Here is a 19725-nt window from a genome sequence, read left to right on the forward strand (position 1 = left end):
GCTCTATATTTTTAATTAAAATATTTGTAAATCACAATAAAGCATATATCAATTGTTTGGTATTAGCTGATATCTATTTAGTTCAAATGTAAAACTTGTAATTATGTCTTTAATAACAAAAATCTTTGCCCGAAAGGAATCATTCTTTATGTTTCGGCAAATTCCTTCTCTCCAGAAACCAGATGTATAAACACTGCAGTCCCTTTGTTCATGGCTGGATTTGTTTTGAATTATAAATATTCCCAAAAAGTAGGAGTAAGTAAAGATATCCCGATAATTGTCAGAAAACATTTCAAGAGGATAAATCTCTAGTTGACGTATTTGAAAATATTCCATCAGTCCACTATTTATAACAGATTTTCCTCCAGTTTTAAAAAACAAAATATAAAGCAATTTTAAACCATGTGTATTAATAGATAAAATGTTAACCTTGCTTTTGTCATGTAAACCACTTGATCAAAGTTGTTCGATGTGATTTAATGCTCCGTGTTAAAGGCCGTACTTACACCTGTAATTTTTAACTTTTCATTGTTTGCTTGATGACGTTTTGTTATGTTTTACGTCAATGAAAGGACATAGATTTGAGCCAAAAATGGCCATAGATTTGAGTAAATACAGGACATAGATTTGGAACGTCTATGACGAAATATTAAAAAGGACATAGATTTGGTGGAAGGACATAGATTTGAGGCCGGACATAGATTTGAGGCTTACAGATATATGTTTATAAAGTATCTACTTAAAAGATATACATCAAAGACCAGTTCAACTACTTCCCTCTGAATTTGTACTTGATGGTTCAGTTTATTTACCAATAAGAAATTTGTAACATGATGTTAATTTACAATAAAACCAGGCTCAATCCACCATTTTCTACATTTGAAAATGCCTGTGCCAAGTGAGGAATATGACAGTTGTTGTCCATTCGTTTGGTGTGTTTTATCTTTTGATTTTGTCATTTGATTAGGGACTTTCCGTTTTGAATTTTCCTCGGTATTCAGTATTTTTGTGATTTTACTTTTTAATGATGAAAGTTCAGTAATCCTATAAAAGAATACATGCATAAATAGTTATCTAATCAGTTTTTATTGATATGAATATTTTCACCTGGATTTTTCCCATTTGGGTGTAAAACAATGCAGAAAAAGGGCATCTGTTTATTTGTGCAGAATGTATAAATATGCAACCTAATCAGGTTAGAAATGGCCTCTTATAGTTAGAGTAAAACCCTTTCTACAGGTTTAAAAAAATATATCGTACAACAACTCTTAGAAAGGTTTGCAAGTGGCCTATCAATTTTTTTTCTGATCCTACAAATTCAAATTCAAATATATATTTTATGCCCACAAGGAGCAGAATAGATATTTTAAATCTATACTACTTAAGGAATACCGTAGACTGATTTCATCAAGCTGCAACTTCTCTGAAACTATACAAAGTGTTTTTTACTTCCTTAATTTGTTTTTGTAACAATCTTTTTCCACAAAAAAACACCAATTTTAGAGAAAATATCCAAATTTGAAGACTGTTATTTTGTGCATGCTCAGTCAACATACTGCCAGCAAAATTTAAAAACTCTTTGTTTCAACACTTGCTCAAATGTACCGAGATTTCGCAGCCATCTTCAAATAATCTTTCTATTGATACCTACCCTATATTAACATCTAGTTGAGGTGCTAGAAAGATTGGGGTAATTCTTCTTCTTCCATCTTTTGTCTTTGTTTCTATCTGCTTCTCTGTTGGCTGTAATAAATAACACTTAACTTTCAAATGATTTTTTTTTTTTGAAAATTCAAATATGTTTTCAAAGAATAAGATGATTCAATCAAATTTGATACGGAATTTTAATAAAATTCCAAACATATAAGTTATCTACAAATACAAACATTGTCTCACCAGCATAAATTGGCCTAATAAACCTTATAAAATGTTAAGCACTTATCTAAGTGATAATACCAATCTAAGATTTTAACACAAATACAAGAACTAATACAATATGTAAAGGGCTCCATTTGTTACTGCCTCTTGCTTTCAATTTCTGTAAACAGTGTAAAGGTCAAACAGTGACTGACAAAATTTAACTTTGTTTACCAGTCGAACAGAAAAATAGAATAAAATAATTTATAATTTTGCTCCAAGTTAAATAGTTCACCTCAGATTCACAAAAGTCCATAGTTGGTTTTTTTGCATCAACACAAATGGATTTTCAAAATCCAAGTACAAAAAACACATACATGAACACTTCTTAAACAGTTTCAGAGGTAACTGCAAATGATGATATATAACAAACAGATCTAGCTTACATTCCTGTTAGAAAATGCAAGATAAACATTAAACATGAGTCTTTTTCTTGTGCTCACCTAATTTGTAAATAGAATGTTTTTAAATGTGTATTTGATATCTGTTGGAATTTATTTCTTGATGTGGTATAACCTTTTTTGAACAGCAAGGACTGATCTAGATCTGCCGTTTAGCAATCATATAATCAGTATTTATAGTAATTCAGGAAAAAATAATAAAACAAGTGAAAGTGTGAGCAACTGCTCACTGATGATACCCCCGCCGAATATTTCATTAAACAGGAAGTTGTTGAGTGATGAATCTAAAAATGCATCACATGGTATAGATGACTTATATAGACCCTGAAACCAAATTTCAGAAACATTTGTATTGAAGTTCCTGAGAAAGATGAGACGAAAATTTTCGACTTGGCTATCATGTGTAAATGATACAAGTGTTCGGTTAACAGGGAGTTGTTCAGTGATGAATCTAAAAATGCATCACAAGGTATAGCTGACTGATATAAACCCTGAAACCAAATTCAGAAATCCTTGTATTGTAGTTGTTGAGAAAAATGTGACGAAAATTTTCAACTTGCCTATCATGTGTAAAATGATACAAGTGTTCGGTAAAAGAAATTTGTTGAGTGATGAATCTAAAAATACATCAAAAGGTATAGCTGAATTATATAAACCCTGAAACAAAATTTCAGAAATCCTTGTATAGCAGTTCTTGAGAAAAATGTGACGTAAAATATTCATGGGACCGACAAACTGATGGATGGATGGACTGATGGACAGTCTGAAGGATGGATGGATAGACTGACAGACAGACAGAGGTAAAACAGTATACCACCTCTTTTTTAAAAAGTAGTTTCTATGCACATACAGAGCAATAATTATAAGAAAGAAAATATACCTAGAGGCTGTGTCGATCACCTTGGTCTATGTAAATATTAAACAAAGGACGCAGATGGATTCATGACAAAATATTGTGTTTTGGTGATGCTGATGTGTTTGTAGATCTAACTTTACTGAACATTCTTGCTGCTTACAATTATCTCTATCTATAATGAACTTGGCCCAGTAGTTTTAGTGGAAAATGTTAGTAAAAATTTACAAATTTTATGAAAATTATTAAAAATTGACTATAAAGGACAATAACTCCTTAGGGGGTCAATTGACCATTCTGGTCATGTTGACTTATTTTTAGGTCTTACTTTGCTGTACATTAATGCTGTTTAGTGTTTATCTCTATCTATAATAATATTCAAGATAATAACAAAAAAACGGCAAAATTTCCTTAAATTTACCAATTCAGGGGCAGCAAGTCATATCCATCTGAAAATTTTAGGTCAGATAGATCTTCACCCACGTCAGATTTGCTCTAAATGCTTGGGTTTTTGAGTTATAAGCCAACAAGAGTGCACACACAGAAATGTCTCGCCTTCTTTACTAATCATTGATATTATGTTGATACTCCTAAATCTAAAGCTTTATTACGACTGTCAAATAAACTTAACATGAATCATGAAAATGAGGTCAAGGTCAGTTGAACCATATGCCAGGCAGACATGTACAGCTAACAATGCTTCCATACAACAAATATAGTTGACCTATTGCTTATAGTTTAAGAAAATAGACCAAAACACAAAAACTTAACACTGAGCAATGAACCTTGAAAACCAGGTCAAGGTCAAATAAAACCTGCACGACTGACATATAGATCATAAAATATTTCCATACACAAAATATAGTTGACCTATGACATATAGTATTAGATAAAAAGACCAAAACTCAAAACTTAACTTTGACCACTGAACCATGAAAATGAGGTCAAGGTCAGATGACATCTGCCCGCTAGACATGTACACCTTACAATCATTCCATACAACAACAATAGTAAACCTATTGCATAAAGTATGAGAAAAACAGACCAAAACACAAAAACTTAACTATAACAACTGAACCATGAAAATGAGGTCAAGGTCAGATGACATCTGCCCGCTAGACATGTACATCTTACAATCATTCCATACAACAAATATAGTAGACCTATTGCATAAAGTATGAGAGAAACAGACCAAAACACAAAAACTTAACTATAACCACTGAACCATGAAAATGAGGTCAAGGTCAGATGACACTTGCCAGTTGGACATGTACACCTTACAGTCCTTCCATACACCGAATATACTAGACCTATTGCTTATAGTATCTGAGATATGGACTTGACCACCAAAACTTAACCTTGTTCACTGATCCATGAAATGAGGTTGAGGTCAAGTGAAAACTGTCTGACGGGCATGAGGACCTTGCAAGGTACGCACATCTATAATACTAAAATTACGAGGTCCAATTTGTCAGCCGTCATCACGTAAAAACGACGAATCACAGAATTCAACTTTATATATAACTAATATAGTACAAAGGTGTAGATTAAAAATTACACCACTCCAGGCCCTTTTGTTTTCCACGTAATTAATATTGCCAATAATTAAGAAGTTCCGGGTCGAGTCCGCTACCGATACCAATAGTATATTCACCTGTTACCTATTACCTTATCTGTACGTTCCGCATCTGACAGGCGCACCACCAAACGTTGTATTCAGGACTAATATGCTATATACACGGGTCATAACCACAGGGTTGACACTACTAAATTGTCAAATTGTTACCTATTGTAGTATTTTAATCAGTAAGACTTTCTAAGATAACAATACGAATACTAAAAATCTGGACTTAAAATAATGCGTATAGGTACAGTTTTCAATTTGTTAGTGGGCATGACGTAAAACAGCAAAGCAAATAATTCAACTTTATTTATAACTTATATAGGACAATGCTGTTGATTAAAAAATACTCCATTCCAGGACCTTTTGTTTTCAAAATAATTAATATTACCAATAACTGATAAGTTCCAGTTCAACGGGTTCAAACAGAAAGACTTGAAAGCAGAGAAAAACTGTGTATCTTATAATCGACATGACTTTATCAGATGACAATACTAATACTAAAATAAGGCTTGCGCATAGTTGTATACTTTAATTCAGTCACGGACCCGTGATATCACGGGTGTGTTCTAGTACTAAATATAGTTATCCTATTACTTACAGTAAGAGAGAATTTAACATTGCAAAAAATCTGAACTTTTTTTTCAAGTGGTCACTGAACCATGAAAATGAGGTCAAGGACAATGGACATGTGACTGACAGAAACTTCGTAACATGAGGCATCTATATACAAAATATGAAGCATCCAGGTCTTCCACCATCTAAAATATATAGCTTTTAAGAAGTGAGCTAACACCGCCGCCACCGCCGTAGCCGCCGCCTCCGGATCACTATCCCTATGTCGAGCTTTCTGCAACAAAAGTTGCAAGCTCGACAAAAACTGCATTTTACCCCTATGTTCTATTTTTAGCCATAGCGGCCATCTTGGTTTGTTGGTCACCAGACACATTTCTAAACTAGATACCCCAATGATAATTGTGGCCAAGTTTGGTTTAATTTGGCCCAGTTGTTTCAGAGGAGAAGATTTTTGTAAAAGTTAACGATGGACAACGACGCTGGACGCAAAGTCATGAGAAAAGCTCACTTGGCCTGAAGAGCTAAAAATGTTTAATCAAAAAATAAAAACAGTTATTTCCCCTGAAAAATCATCTACATGTATTTCTTTTGTCTTCAAAAATAATCTATATATACCTTTACAAAGAATAGCGTATAATAAAACCCTTATGATAACTAATCATTTAATATATTTTACTTTGCAAAGAAAAAACATTTATCTTTAAAAATTGGAAAAGAAAACACAAAATTTAACCACAGAATCATAGTGTGATAAAACTTTTGTTTATATTTACAAATCAAATTACTAAAATAGTACAGATACCACCACTCCTAGTGTGTATAACTGAGCCATGGACAGTCCCAAGCCTGTCTGAGAAATGAGGAGGAGGGAAAGAAATAACAATAAGCGATAATTAGGAAATTTAGTTGGTTCTATCGCCAAGAGTGGGTTTAAACTGTGTTTTTGAATAAAATAATATTAATAGTGAAATTCAAACTTTTACCCTGCTTTTTTCCAGTAAACTAACAGAACAGTCTCATGTCAGTTGATCCAAATCCAATACTGTAATTCAGAAATTATTACATACATTTATTGTTGCGATTTTAATTTTTACAATTTTGAAAAAAATCCTGTTTAATTCATTTAAAATAAATCAAAATGTGAGTTTAAATTATTGCGTTCACAACTCTGTTATATTTTTTGCAATAATAAAAACCTCACAATAATTTCTGAATTCACAGTATCTGGTTCGTATATATTTCACAGACCAGAAAACATAATGCCCCTTTACTATTGTAGGTGGGGCATTAAAAATAATTCCAAATTTTAAAACACCTTATTGCTGTTAGTCTGTCATTATAATTAGTGGACACTGCAAACGTTCCTGTAAAATTTGAACACCACAAGATTAATTGTCTCACACCATTAACAGTCTGAGCCAAAAACTTTTTCATCTACTAGTCCGGAAACTAAATATCAAAACTTATCCCTTTTCCTTATATAAAATTTTGAAATTTTTCTCTAGTCCAAATCAATATCTACTAATCTGGGGCATCGGACTAGTGGCTAACGGTGCAGACTGCATTAAAGAAAAGTGACTGTGGAATGACTAAAGATCATTTGTCCTAAATTCTTAGGTCAAGTGTACCAGACATATAACAATTATAATTGCATGAATGAGTGTTTACAATACCATTTTCCCTATCTAATCCATCCCCAGCCAGCTTAAGTCTTGCATAAACATTCAACTCGCCAATTTTTCAAAACCCCTTCAAGATATTGCTGATTTATTGAAAACTGATGTAATACAATGATGATGGGAGGGACAACAGCATTGCCATATCCAAGACACAACTTTTGTAAGTAAATATATAGAACCACAACTACAGGACAAAAATATGAATTTTTATTGTAGTTACATTTCGAAATTCAGAATACATAAGTGGAGTAGAGTAATCTTAATGTAATATTTTCAATTTCTAAATTTTGTCAATTCTGTAATTTAACCAATAACACAATAGACAGATAACTGAGAAAGCTATGAGTTCCTTCCCCTGAAAAATCATCTCTGTTTCTTCATCTGCACATACATTTCCTATATACTCTTCCAAGGAACAGTGTATTTAAGAAATAACAGTACTGTAGTTGAAGAGTTGCCACCGTTAATTGTAAATTTGACGGTCACAAATGCAGTTTTACTGGCGACGCGTAGCGGAGACAGTAAAACGGAGATTTGCGACCGTCAAATCAAAATTGACGGTGGCAACTCTTCAACTACAGTACTGTTATTCCGATTCTAATGCATTTCAAAATGAAATAATATGATAAAACTTGGAAAAATGTCTAAATTTGACAAATAAAAAAAAAATCCGTGAAACTTCATGAATGATTTTGGGGCAAAGACGTCATGGGTAAACGTGACGTCAGTCAAATGAAAACTTACAAACTGGAGGTTATTGCGTTCCCTGTACGCTTCAAATTCGGACAAAATAACTTTAAAACGGCGAATTCGAGGTAGGTGTTGTTTTATTTTGGATAATATAGTAGTAATCGAAAATTTGTTGATTGAATCATTTCAAAATGATTGTCTCTCCTTAGTTACGCCTGGTCAACTGTGGATTTGACGGCAACTTTTAGCCAATGAAAAAAATTGTTACATACAAATTGCATTAGAATATAATAATCATCTTAAAACGTATCATTAAAAATTCTGAAATTTTACCAATAACACAACAGATTATTGAAAAAAAGCTACTAGAGTTACTTCCCCTGAAATGCCATCTCCATGTATTTTCTATATCTTCACATACACTATTTTATACCCCTCCAAAGAACATTGTATTATACTACTCATCTTAAAACTAATCATTCTATTTTTTTTTATTTTACTAATAAAATCATTTAACTAGAAAATATGAAAATTAAATACCATATCTAACCATACAAGTCATATCTTAGATAAAACCAAGTGTTTAAATACTGTTCAACTACCTCCTAAAGTACACAGCTCTCAATGCTGGTGGCTAAAACAGAGAGATCAACTCAGCCCTGGACAGTCCCAAGCCTGTCTGAGAAATGAGGAGGGAAAGTGGGGATGTAAAGAGCCACCAGCAGGAACAATCTGTGTGTTTTATTATTATGTAACATGGGAATGGAAATCCCTTTCATCTTCTAGTGTGTTAACTTCAGTTATTTTTAGAGTGTGTTAACTGAAAGATTTTTAAGTTATTGCATTCTCCAATACCGCCGTTCATGACTTCTCATATAATTAGCAAAGAATGAGAGGACCTTAAACCAGTGCATTAACTTTCATCTCAAAAGTTGTTAATGCACAGTCTAGCTAGGCCTCCTTAGGGTGGTAATTAATGCAGAAAGAAAAGAAAAATTGAATTTTTTTCCATTCATTTTTAGAAGAAATTTGCAGCAAATGTATAGAAGGAATTGAGGTTTCCTGATTTAACTAGGTAAATCATAAAGTATAAATATATTAAAGAAAGATTAAACTGCCGACATACAGACTAACAGTTATGTCTTGCCTGTCCGCATACAATTCAAAATGAAAATCTGATGAACAGCATCATTGCTTATCAATTTAAAGTTTGGCTATGATCTTGTGGGCAGAGAATATAAATGGTTGACAAACTGAGATGTAAAAATCTGATGAGAACTGTGTTTGAGCGAGTCCTTACAATGTTGACTTTATAAATATTTAACATTTCCATTGGGCATAAGTCCCCCAGACAAAAATTCTTCCCTTCCATAAGTATTCAACTGGCCTTGTTTTTCAAAATCTATCAAACAGATTTTATTGAAATTTAATGAGAACTATAGGTGTGAGAACCCTTATGATTTAAGTATCCAAGTCACAATTTTCTGTCAGTATGGAACCCCTATTAAAAGACAGAAGTATTTTTTTTTGTAGTTTCATATCATATGTGGCAATGAACGCTCTTAGTGTGATATTTTAGCTTTCAAATTATGTGTTAAATATAAAAAATACTGAATCCACAGTACTTTTGGTTGTAGGGAATTTTGAAAGTTTCTTTCAACCCCCTTGCTTCCATTGAAACTGAAAAATTTTCATACAATATTTAAAACAACAAATATGCAACTTTTTGAATTTATTTGGCAAAACAAACGCATGTAATAAAGACAGTTTCTTCATTTTTATTCTGTAATTTTAGCAATAACCCAATATAAACACAGAAAAAGCTGGAGTTACTTCCCCTGAAATACCATCTCCATGTATTTTCTATATCTGCACATATACTCCCTTTATACCCCTTCAAGGAACAGTGTATGATACTACTCATCTTAAAACTTATCATTCAAAGTATTATCATTTTCCTAATAAAATCATTTAACTAAAAATTATAAAAAGTATATACCAAATCTAACCCTACAAGTCATATCTGAGATAAAATCATGCATATAAATACTGCTGAACAACAACAACACAATACACAGTTCATACTGCTGGTGGTTTTGATCAAAGATAACTCAGCCATGGACAGTCCCAAGCCTGTTTGAAAAATGAGGAGGGTGCACAGAAGGGCATAGGAATATCCTAAATCCGATCGAAATCCAAACACCACCTACAGGATGTAAATTTAACCCCCAGCAGGAGAAACCTGTGTGTTTTGTTATAATAGATCTGTTTCAACTTTTTGTAATTGTTAAAAGAAATAAACCACAAAAACAAATACAAATAACTAGAAAAGACCTGTAAAAGTGTTTGAGATTTCCTCATTTATTATAATAAGCAAAACACTTAGTTATGAAAGATAGTATTAATAGTAATCAAAGCTACCGGGCTTATAATTTAATAAGCCAGATGCGCGTTTCTTATACATAAGACTCATCAGTGACGCTCAGATCAAAATAATTAGGAAGCCAAACGAGTACAAAGTTGAAGAGCATTGAGTACCCAAACTTCCAAAAAGTTGTGCCAAATATGGCTAAGGAGATATATGCCTGGAATAAGAAAATTATTAAGAATTACTTGTCAAATGATACATCAAAATGCTAAGCGAAGTTCTCATTAATAACATTTTATTCCATCACTATTTTGTTGAGAACAGTATAAGCATGACTATCAGCGCATCATGCCTATAGCTTGCCTGATGAGATTTTGAATCAACCTTTTTGAATGTTCTTACTTTTCTCGCTGTATTGAAGACCCATTGGTGGCCTTCTGTTGTGTTTGGCTCTTTGGTCGGATTGTTGTCTCTTTGACACATTCCCCATTTCCATTCTCAATTTTATTTGATGTATTTACTTTTTATCATACAGTAGATTTAATAAAATGATGACTTAGTGATATGCCTCCTTTCTGGTATGAGGTTTTGATAGCATAGTTGATTCTTAAAAGAAAATTCCATTACTAAGCATGAAAACTAAGCAAATTTTTAGTCAAACATCAGGGACCCCCCTGTCAAGCCCCTTCATTTTTTTTACAAAAAGCCCTTATCCAACACATTTTTTGGAGGCTTACCTTAAAAGGAGTACCAGGTGTACCCCCATTGGTTAATCTACTATCATTAGAAAAACTATCAGAGAGACTTTTAGTTGGGTCCATTTTTTCAGGTGTCTTCTGCAACTGTTGTTGTATCTTCTGCTGCTGGTGCAATTTCAACATGGCTGCCGATTCTATAATTTGGTTTGCTGGATTGGAAGCTTTATTCATTGGAAGACATTTTCCATAAATTTTTTCCAGAAACATTTGCTAAAAGGAAATGTAACACAAACAAATCTTAACAGTATACATTAAAAAATATAGCAAGCTATTAGAAAATTATGTTGAATTTATACAAAATTGACTTGTTTAATTTTTGTACTTTTATTTTGCAATTTAATATGTCAAGAATAAATCAGAATGAAAATTTAAATGAATACAAATCTTATTTGCTAAGATTAATTAATTCCAAATCGATTTATACTATCATTTATATGGCCTTCTTTCTGTAATGATAAGATATATAAATGAAAATTTGTTTTAGTTTGTGGTTGGTAGTTTTTCTCACTGACAATTATCACACCATCTTATCTATAATAGTACATTGAAGCAATTTAAACCCGCTGCATTTTTTTGCACCTGTCCTAAGTCAGGAACCTGATGTTCAGGAGTTGTCGTTTGTTGATGTGATGCATGAGTGTTTCTTGTTTTCTTTTTTTTAATAAAGATTAGACCGTTGGTTTTCCTGTTTGAATGGTTTTACACTAGTCATTTTGGGGCCCTTTGTAGCTTGCTGTTTGGTGTGAGTCAAGACTTCATATTGAAGGCTGTACTTTGACCTTTTATGGTCTACCTTTACAAATTATGACTTTGATGGGAGAGTTGTCTCATTGGTACTCATATCACATCATCTTTTATCTATGTTAAAAATGCCTTTGATCAAATCCCTCGACTTACCACATCATTTTTAGTAAGAGGTGTTCCTATTTCTGCCAGAGTAAAATCTATAAAAGCTACAGTGCCGTCATGGGAACAAGCCATTAACTCCATGCCATTTTTACTCCTTATAACAAAAAATAAACATTATAATTCATCTTCAGGCAATCTTTAGTTTTTAACATTTATTATTGACCTGTGTTTGTTTTATTTGAATCATTTTCTGCTTCTTGTGTAATTCTACTTAATTTTTCAAATAGAAGAAGAATGTGTACATGGGACACAGATGCCCAACCTTTGTAAACATAGAGTAAATTCAGCAATTTCACCATTCATAAAGGGACATAACTCAAGATCCCTGAAAGTGACACCACTCAACATTCAATCTTGATCTGTGTTAGGTAGTGATAAGCATTATGTGTGAGTATTGATTATAACATTTACTTCAGTTAAAAGTTTTCTCTGTTTCTTGCTGTCAATATAATGGAATTTGAAGCAACTGTCATTAAAGTGAGATGTTTAGCTAGCTATAAAATCAGGTTTAATTCACCACTTTCTACATAAGAAAATGTATGTACTGATTAAGGAATATGAAAGTTGTTATACATTCGATTGATGTGTTTGTGCTTCTGAATTTGACATTTGGAAAGGGTCTTTCTGTTTTTAGTTTTCTTCTGTTTTTTTTTTTGTTTTTTTTGCTTTTTAGAGTGTAAATACAGCAAATTCTGAATGTCTTTAAATTTATAAAGGGACATAACTCAACAATACTACAAAATTTAATCGAGAACTGTGTTCCATGGTAATTAGCATTGTGTATATTATTAAACATTTGGTTGAGGGGCAAAGTAAAGTAAGAGTGCATGAACCACAAATTCAGTATTTTTTACAATTTGTAAAGGGAAATTTCTAAAGAACAGTGAAAACGACGGCACATAAATGAACAATATCTGTGTTTAATGGTAATAAGCAGTGAGGTTAGGTTTAATAATAAAGTTTGCCTATACAGCTCATTAAAGTTAAAGAAGGTAACCAATTTTGGGACTGTACTTCCATAATCTATTCTTATTTACTTTTGTTGACACAACTTGAAGATTATTTTCTATCACAGTTTTTGTAAATGAATTTCATTTTTAATATAACTGATACAAATAAAGTGGAAATTAAAAAAAAAAATGTTTTTAAAATTAAGGCCAAATAAAAAAGAATGTGTGGTTCCAGTTACATCTGAAAAAAAGTTAGGGTAGGTAGGTAGGGATTTTTTTTATTTTATGGTTTTTTTTTACATTGAGTCTATGGGAGCAACATTCTGACTTTAACAGTGCTTAATGAAAAATGACAATAAAATCTTTAGGGTAGGCTATTTTTAAGCCGAAAAAGTAGGGACGGTAGGGTTACTGGGACCACACATATATTTTTATTTGGCCTAACCTACTAGGTTGACAAAGTAATCTTACAACTAGAAAAGTAAAATGAAACTCACATCAAGCTTGAGACAAGTGAAAAAGTAAGACTCAATCAATAAGATTTGACTATGTTCCCGACTTCTTATAAATGAATTTAATACAAACCAAGTTATGTCAAGAATAGCACTGTCAAACAGGTCTTTAGTCACCACCAATGGCCGCTTCAGAGCTGTCAGCTAAAAAAAAAATTGAAAAAAGATGATTTTATATAAAACTTGAATCAAGGACATCTAAAATGAAAATGAATCCAAAAGCAATGTAAACAAGAATGTGTCCATAGTACATGGATGTAACTGAAAATTAACAAAAGTGCACATGCTGAAATGTCTCGCCTTCTTTACATTTCATTGATATAATGTTGATAGTCCTAAATTATATAAAGCTTTACTACAGCTATCACATTAACTTAACATGATCCAAGAAAATGAGGTCAAGGTCATATAAACCAAACAAGAAATACCTGTACACCTTACAATCATTCAAAACAATAAGTATAGTTGACCTATTGCTTTTAGTTTCTAAGAAACAGACTTAACCAAGAAAACTAAATATTGACTAATGAACCATGAAATTTAGGTCAAGGTCAGATGAACCATGCCAGGCAGACATGTATAGCTTACAATTCTTCTATACAACAAATATAGTTAAACCTATTCCTGCTATTGCTTATAGTTTAAGAAAAACAGAACAAAACACAAAAACTTAACACTGAACCGTGAAAACGATGTCAATGTCAAATAAAACCTGCCAGACTGACATGCACATCATAAAATATTTTCAAACACCAAATATAGTTGACCTATTGCATATAGTGTTAGAAAAAAAAAACCAAATCTCAAAAACTAACTATAACCACTGAACCATGAATATGAAGGTCAGATGACACCTGCCAGTTTTTTTTTGAAGTAGTCACTGAACCATGTAAATGAGGTCAAGAACCATGGACAAGTCACAGGCGGATACTTCGCAACATGAGGCACCTATATACAAAATATGAGGCATCCAGGTATTCCACCTTCTTAATCTAAAATATTAAGCTTTTAAAGAATTTAGCTAACGCTGTAGACGCCAGATCACTTTCCCCATGTCAAGCTTGTCTCAGGCTTGACAAAAATGAGGTCAAGGACAATGGGCCATGGGAACTTCATAAAATAAGGCATCTGCATACAAGGTATGAAGCCCCCATATCTTCTACCATGTCAAATAAGATTTATACAAATAATATGCGCTGTAATGAGATAATGATTATGGTCTCATATTGTGTAACTTTTGAGAGAACAACTAACTAATAATTTCAAAATTAGATATTTTTTGCACATACATGACATATGGAGCAATAACTACTAGTAAGAAATTTTTAGTTTTGTAGTTTCATAACTTTATTCTGGACATTGATTTGATAATTTATACAGTTATAATTAATGTAATAGACAGATTTAGGTAAACACAGAGTTACTTCCCCTGTAAAACTATGCCCATGTTTTTCCTTTATATTCACAAATACTGTCAACATACTTCTATAAGGAACAGTGTACAACATATCTCTAATCTAAACTCATAATTCAATTTATTTATCTTATACAATTAAACCATTTAACTTAAAATATTTGAACAGTAAAATACAAGATTAAACCCCAAAATCTTAATATGGATAAAAATGCTAGATATTAATACAATTCAAATAATTTTATCAGTACAGTTCTCCTTTCTAGTGGTTTATGTAACTCAGCCAAGGACAGTCTCAAGCCTGTCTGTAAAATGAGGAGAGAGGGATTGGGTGGGGTGGTTCCATCATAAACCACTAGGGGGAAAAGCTGTGTTTTTGCAATAAATTAATCTTTGGGAACAATTGTTTACTCTTTACAAACTCTTACACAAGAAGTAGGCTGTATATAATAAAATTGAGAATGGAAATGGGGAATGTGTCAAAGAGATAATAACCCAACCATAGAAAAAAACAACAGCAGAAGGTCACCAACAGGTCTTCAATGCAGCGAGAAATTCCCCCATCCGAATGTTTTTATTTTATTGAATACAGCATTGAATAGTTCAGTTGACCTTGAAATTTATGTCAAAACTCAAATTTGGCATTAAAATTAGACAGATTATATCATATTTAATTAAGTATGTTGATTGGACTTCCAAATGCTTCATAAAATACCTTGACCAAAAACTGCAACCTAAAGCTGTGCAGGCGGACAGACAAACTAACACATGCACAGTCCGAAAAACAGACCTGATTTTGCTGCAAGAAAAATAAAGCTGAAATATAATTACCTTGATATTGGCCTAGCCGGGTGGTCCTCACAGCAGGAGGCATGGGGGCCTATTAAGGGATAAATGGTGCAAAATTATGCATTCTGGGCAACTCCTGGCACTTAATTTTAGTTTTAAATTACAGTTTTTATAAGATTTTACCCCATTTTTCAAACAAATTGTTTAATACGATATATTTCTATAACTTTTTGATTTTAAAAAGAGAAAAAAACACATACTTTCTCAAACTTCACTTAGACAATTTGAAAATAAGAAAAACAAAACACAGCCTTTCTGGTACCTTGAAAATTCGTTTTTTTATTTGTCTAAATGTTGTGTATCTATCTTATTATCAATGAGGTATGTTCTTTTAGGATAAAGAGAACTGTCCTACTATCTTTGCTTTTCTTTCTTTGTCCAAACTTTAAGGCCTGGGAAATTGGTAGTAACTTTAAATTTTCATATTCATGGTCCACCATGGCCAAATTTTTTGTAGGTCTGGACTTTTTTTCTGCAAATATTTCTGCTAATGTGATATAGGTGATGAACACCATCAAACAGGTTGGGAACAACCCCCACAGGTGAAGTTTTTTTCAGTTTGGTTAGATGTTGCTCCAAACTTTTTTAGCCTCTTCAGGCCTAATCACAACCCAGGGAATATCAAGGTAATTATATTTCAGCTTTATATTTCTTGCTGCAAAATCAGGTCTGTTTTTAGGACTGTGCGTCTTTTAGTTTGTTTGTCCGTCCGTCTATACAGTTTTATGTAAAATTTTTGGTCAAGGTATTTTATGATGAAATTGGAAGTCCAATCAACCTAATATGATATGATTTTTCTTATTTTAATGCCAAATTTGGTCTGGACTTGATTTTTTTTCTGCAAATATTTCTGCAAATGTGATATAGGTAATGAACACCATCAAACAGGTTGGGAACAACCCCCACAGGTGAAGTTTTTTTCATTTTGGTTAGATGTTGCTCCAAATTTTTCTAGCCTCTTCAAGCGTAATTGATGTCTTTTTGACATAACTCGCATCTGGCATTCCTCTTGAATCAATTTTCCATATAAACTGGCCTACTGGGTTGCCATAAACTGTACACTCAACCCAATCCCATTTCCAACAGTTTTTGACACCTTTGTCAACTTCCAAATTGTGACTGTCATTCAAGTGAGATGTTTGGCTAGCTATGTAACCAGTTTTTATCCACCATTTTCTACATAAGAACATGCCTGTACCAAGTCTGGAATAGGACAGTTGTTATCCATTTATTTTATGTCTTTGAGCTTTTGATTTTGCCATTTGATTAGGAACTTTCCTTTTTGAATTTTCCTCTGAGTTCAGTAATATTTTTGTGATTTTACTTTCAACACCTTTATGCATGCTACTTACCCATACTGAGAGAGATCTATCTTTACTTCCGATGGCACAACATGTGTATTGGGGATGCTGAAAATAGAAATGATACATTAATAATAGCTCTAATAGCACTTTTTAATTTATAGATTGAATTAATTTTTAATGCTTATCATCTAAAGCAGCTATCTATTAATATGTATTAATAAGGCCACGTTTTTTTTATTTGTTGGTTTACGGATCCGCCGACCCGATTTTGCCGATTTTCAGAATAAAAATAAAATTTACTTTTCATGCTTTTTTTATTCCCGCCGACCCTTATCAATGCAGTATCCCTGAAAAATAATTAAAATTTTCTTTTTTTTATAAAATGAAATGCATTAATCATTAACAAAGTTGATAACACTTTCTGTTGTGAAAAATAAAACTTCCAATTTACGTTTCTAAAATAGACAAATCAATTTTAACTGACCTTGAAATGTCTTTTGAACAAATAATTTTGCGGAACGAAACCTGTGTTGAAAACCTATTACAAAATAAGTTGGTTTCCCTTATTTGTCATCAGTCCGTAAGATGCATCATCTCAGAGAAATAGACTTGTCCAAATGTTGACAGGTGGAATACATCAATTAAAGTACTGAATATTAACAAATCATTTGAAATTTTCTTGTTTCATATTATCAATTATTGGGATAAAAACCGGATTGCATGACAACTGATTAACCCGATATTGTCGTTTTTCCAGTGGACGAGTCTATTACGTTTTTCGAAACGTGTGTTGAAACTTATTTTTGTACAACGTTTTTACATTTTTTTCTTTATCAGTTTTTTTTTACTGAAGATCATTATTTACCAAGTTTTCTGGAATTGATTGAGAGCTACGGGAATCTGTTTTTCTTGATTGTGAAATGACGATTTAATTTCGTCTTTGTCCGTGCAACCCCCCCTTTTTTACAGGAAGTTATTAAACGATGTCATGCAATGTTCATGATCACTGGTCAATAATATTTCATCAAACTAAATGTTAAGAAAGGTGACAAAACAGCAAATAAGACAAACATTTTGTTAAATAAGGTGAAATATATATTTATTTTGAATATTTTTCTGTTTTGAAAGATTTTTTTTCTTCTTTTATCTTCCGACCGACCGACCGGACTTTTTTATGAGAAAAAAATCTGTAAACCAACAAATTAAAAAACCGTGGCCTAAGATAATGTCACAAATCTGAAGAAAATAACAAATGATTCCAAAATTAATACAAATTTGCTCAAATGTTGTGGGGAAAAGCTTTCAAGTTTTTAGGACAAAATACCATTTGATGAAAAAAACTACAACATTGATATACATTGTTGTGCGTGTATATAGGACCACGTAAAATAAAAATTTCTCTTTGAGTTTATTAAATTCATGCTAACATTCTTTTGTAAAATCAAAACTATTTTTTCTAGTTTCATGAAACTTTAGTGAAAATCCAGCAAGCAAACATATTAACCTCAGTTACCTGCACCTTTTACATGTTAGACTGAAAGTTAAAACTTTATAATACCTGTTCTGTGCCTTTTATTCTACTGGCAAAAATATTAGGATTAAATCTCTGAAAAGTAGTAAACAAATTTTTTAAGTATCAGTCTGAACTGATAAATTTTATAATAAAGTGATACACAACAAATTCTTTTTCACTGCATTGCATAATTTAAACTGGAATCTGCTCGATTTTCAAGGAATGAAAAAAGAATTTAAGTGGTCCAGAGAGCAGCTTTATGTGCATATTGAAGTATAAACTTCAAAACTTCATTAGTTATTCGTTCCAATTCCGCATTTCATACAATACATGTGTAAGGACAATAGACCAGTGTGAACTATACATAGCCCATTACAGCATATGCTGTATAAATTTAAAAAGGGACTGTATTGTTATAAGCCGTAGTTTCCTTTATAGAAGTTGATTCACAATTTCACAAATTGACCTGGCCAAATCGACTACTGAGTATGAGTTTTTCTCATTGTTGAAGGCATTACAGTAACCTATAATCGTTTATATTAATGCCATTTGACCATTGGTGAATAATTGTCTCATTTGCATGCAACCATACCACATCCTATAGGAAAATATATATTATACTGTGGATTCATTAGTATTCATTGGATACTAATTTTAGTGGATTTCGTGGGTACAGGGGAACCATGAATTTGAATGTTCAAAAATTACAAATTTTCTAAAGGAGTGTATGCAGACTTTTTCAAAACCTCAAAATTAAATATTCACGAATATGCAAGTTTTCCTTAATCCACGAAAAAATGGATACCCATGAAAATGAATGAGTCCACAGTTAATGAAAATCCACACAAATAATCACTTACAACTGCAGTGATAGCTTTCCTGTGGCCAACAAAGTCCAATGTTGCCTTCCAGCCATCACGCTCAATGATCTGTGCTGTGGGTCCTGAATTATTCATTGCATGGGCAGATACAATATAAGCTCCATCTGGTGACCAATTCAGGCGTAAAACATGAGTGGTCCCACCACACTGAAATGATATAGAATTTTTGTCATTTTCACCTGACAAATATTCAACATTTTGATAGATATTTTCATTAGTCAAAATTCATTATGATGTCCTATTTGTAGCAAATCTCTCATTAACCTATCCCAACCAGCAGCCAAAACTTTGGTCCAGGCTGACCAGGCATTTAAATACAAATAGTGTTCTACTGACATTTTCCTTTGCAAAATTTGGGGTTTAATTTTAAATTGAGGAAATCAAGGTACCCCTTAGGTCATTTTGTAGATGAGCCTTTGATTTCTTTTCCATGTTGTTTTTAGATTTCAAATATTTTGACCTTTAGTGTCACTGAAGAGACAAAAGTTTGTTTTCATGACCACATGGTGTAGTTAAATTGGTACTATTAG

The 19725-nt window shown here is 32.4% G+C and overlaps 1 protein-coding gene across 1 annotated transcript in view; it reads right to left on the reverse strand.

Annotated features, from left to right (window-relative positions):
• Positions 1-19725, reverse strand: part of LOC143076697 (protein HIRA-like) — a 47809-nt gene that overhangs the window by 12848 nt on the left and 15236 nt on the right. Inside the window, exons 9-15 of the mRNA XM_076252538.1 lie at positions 19175-19342; positions 18360-18407; positions 16850-16906; positions 13308-13378; positions 11761-11866; positions 10843-11073; positions 1652-1743 (exon numbers count right to left, since the gene is read on the reverse strand). Of these exons, the coding sequence (XP_076108653.1) occupies positions 1652-1743; positions 10843-11073; positions 11761-11866; positions 13308-13378; positions 16850-16906; positions 18360-18407; positions 19175-19342 (773 nt within the window). The remainder of the gene's footprint in view (positions 1-1651; positions 1744-10842; positions 11074-11760; positions 11867-13307; positions 13379-16849; positions 16907-18359; positions 18408-19174; positions 19343-19725) is intronic.

This window comes from Mytilus galloprovincialis, chromosome 5 (assembly GCF_965363235.1).
Source record: "Mytilus galloprovincialis chromosome 5, xbMytGall1.hap1.1, whole genome shotgun sequence".
Lineage (NCBI taxonomy): Eukaryota > Metazoa > Mollusca > Bivalvia > Mytilida > Mytilidae > Mytilus > Mytilus galloprovincialis.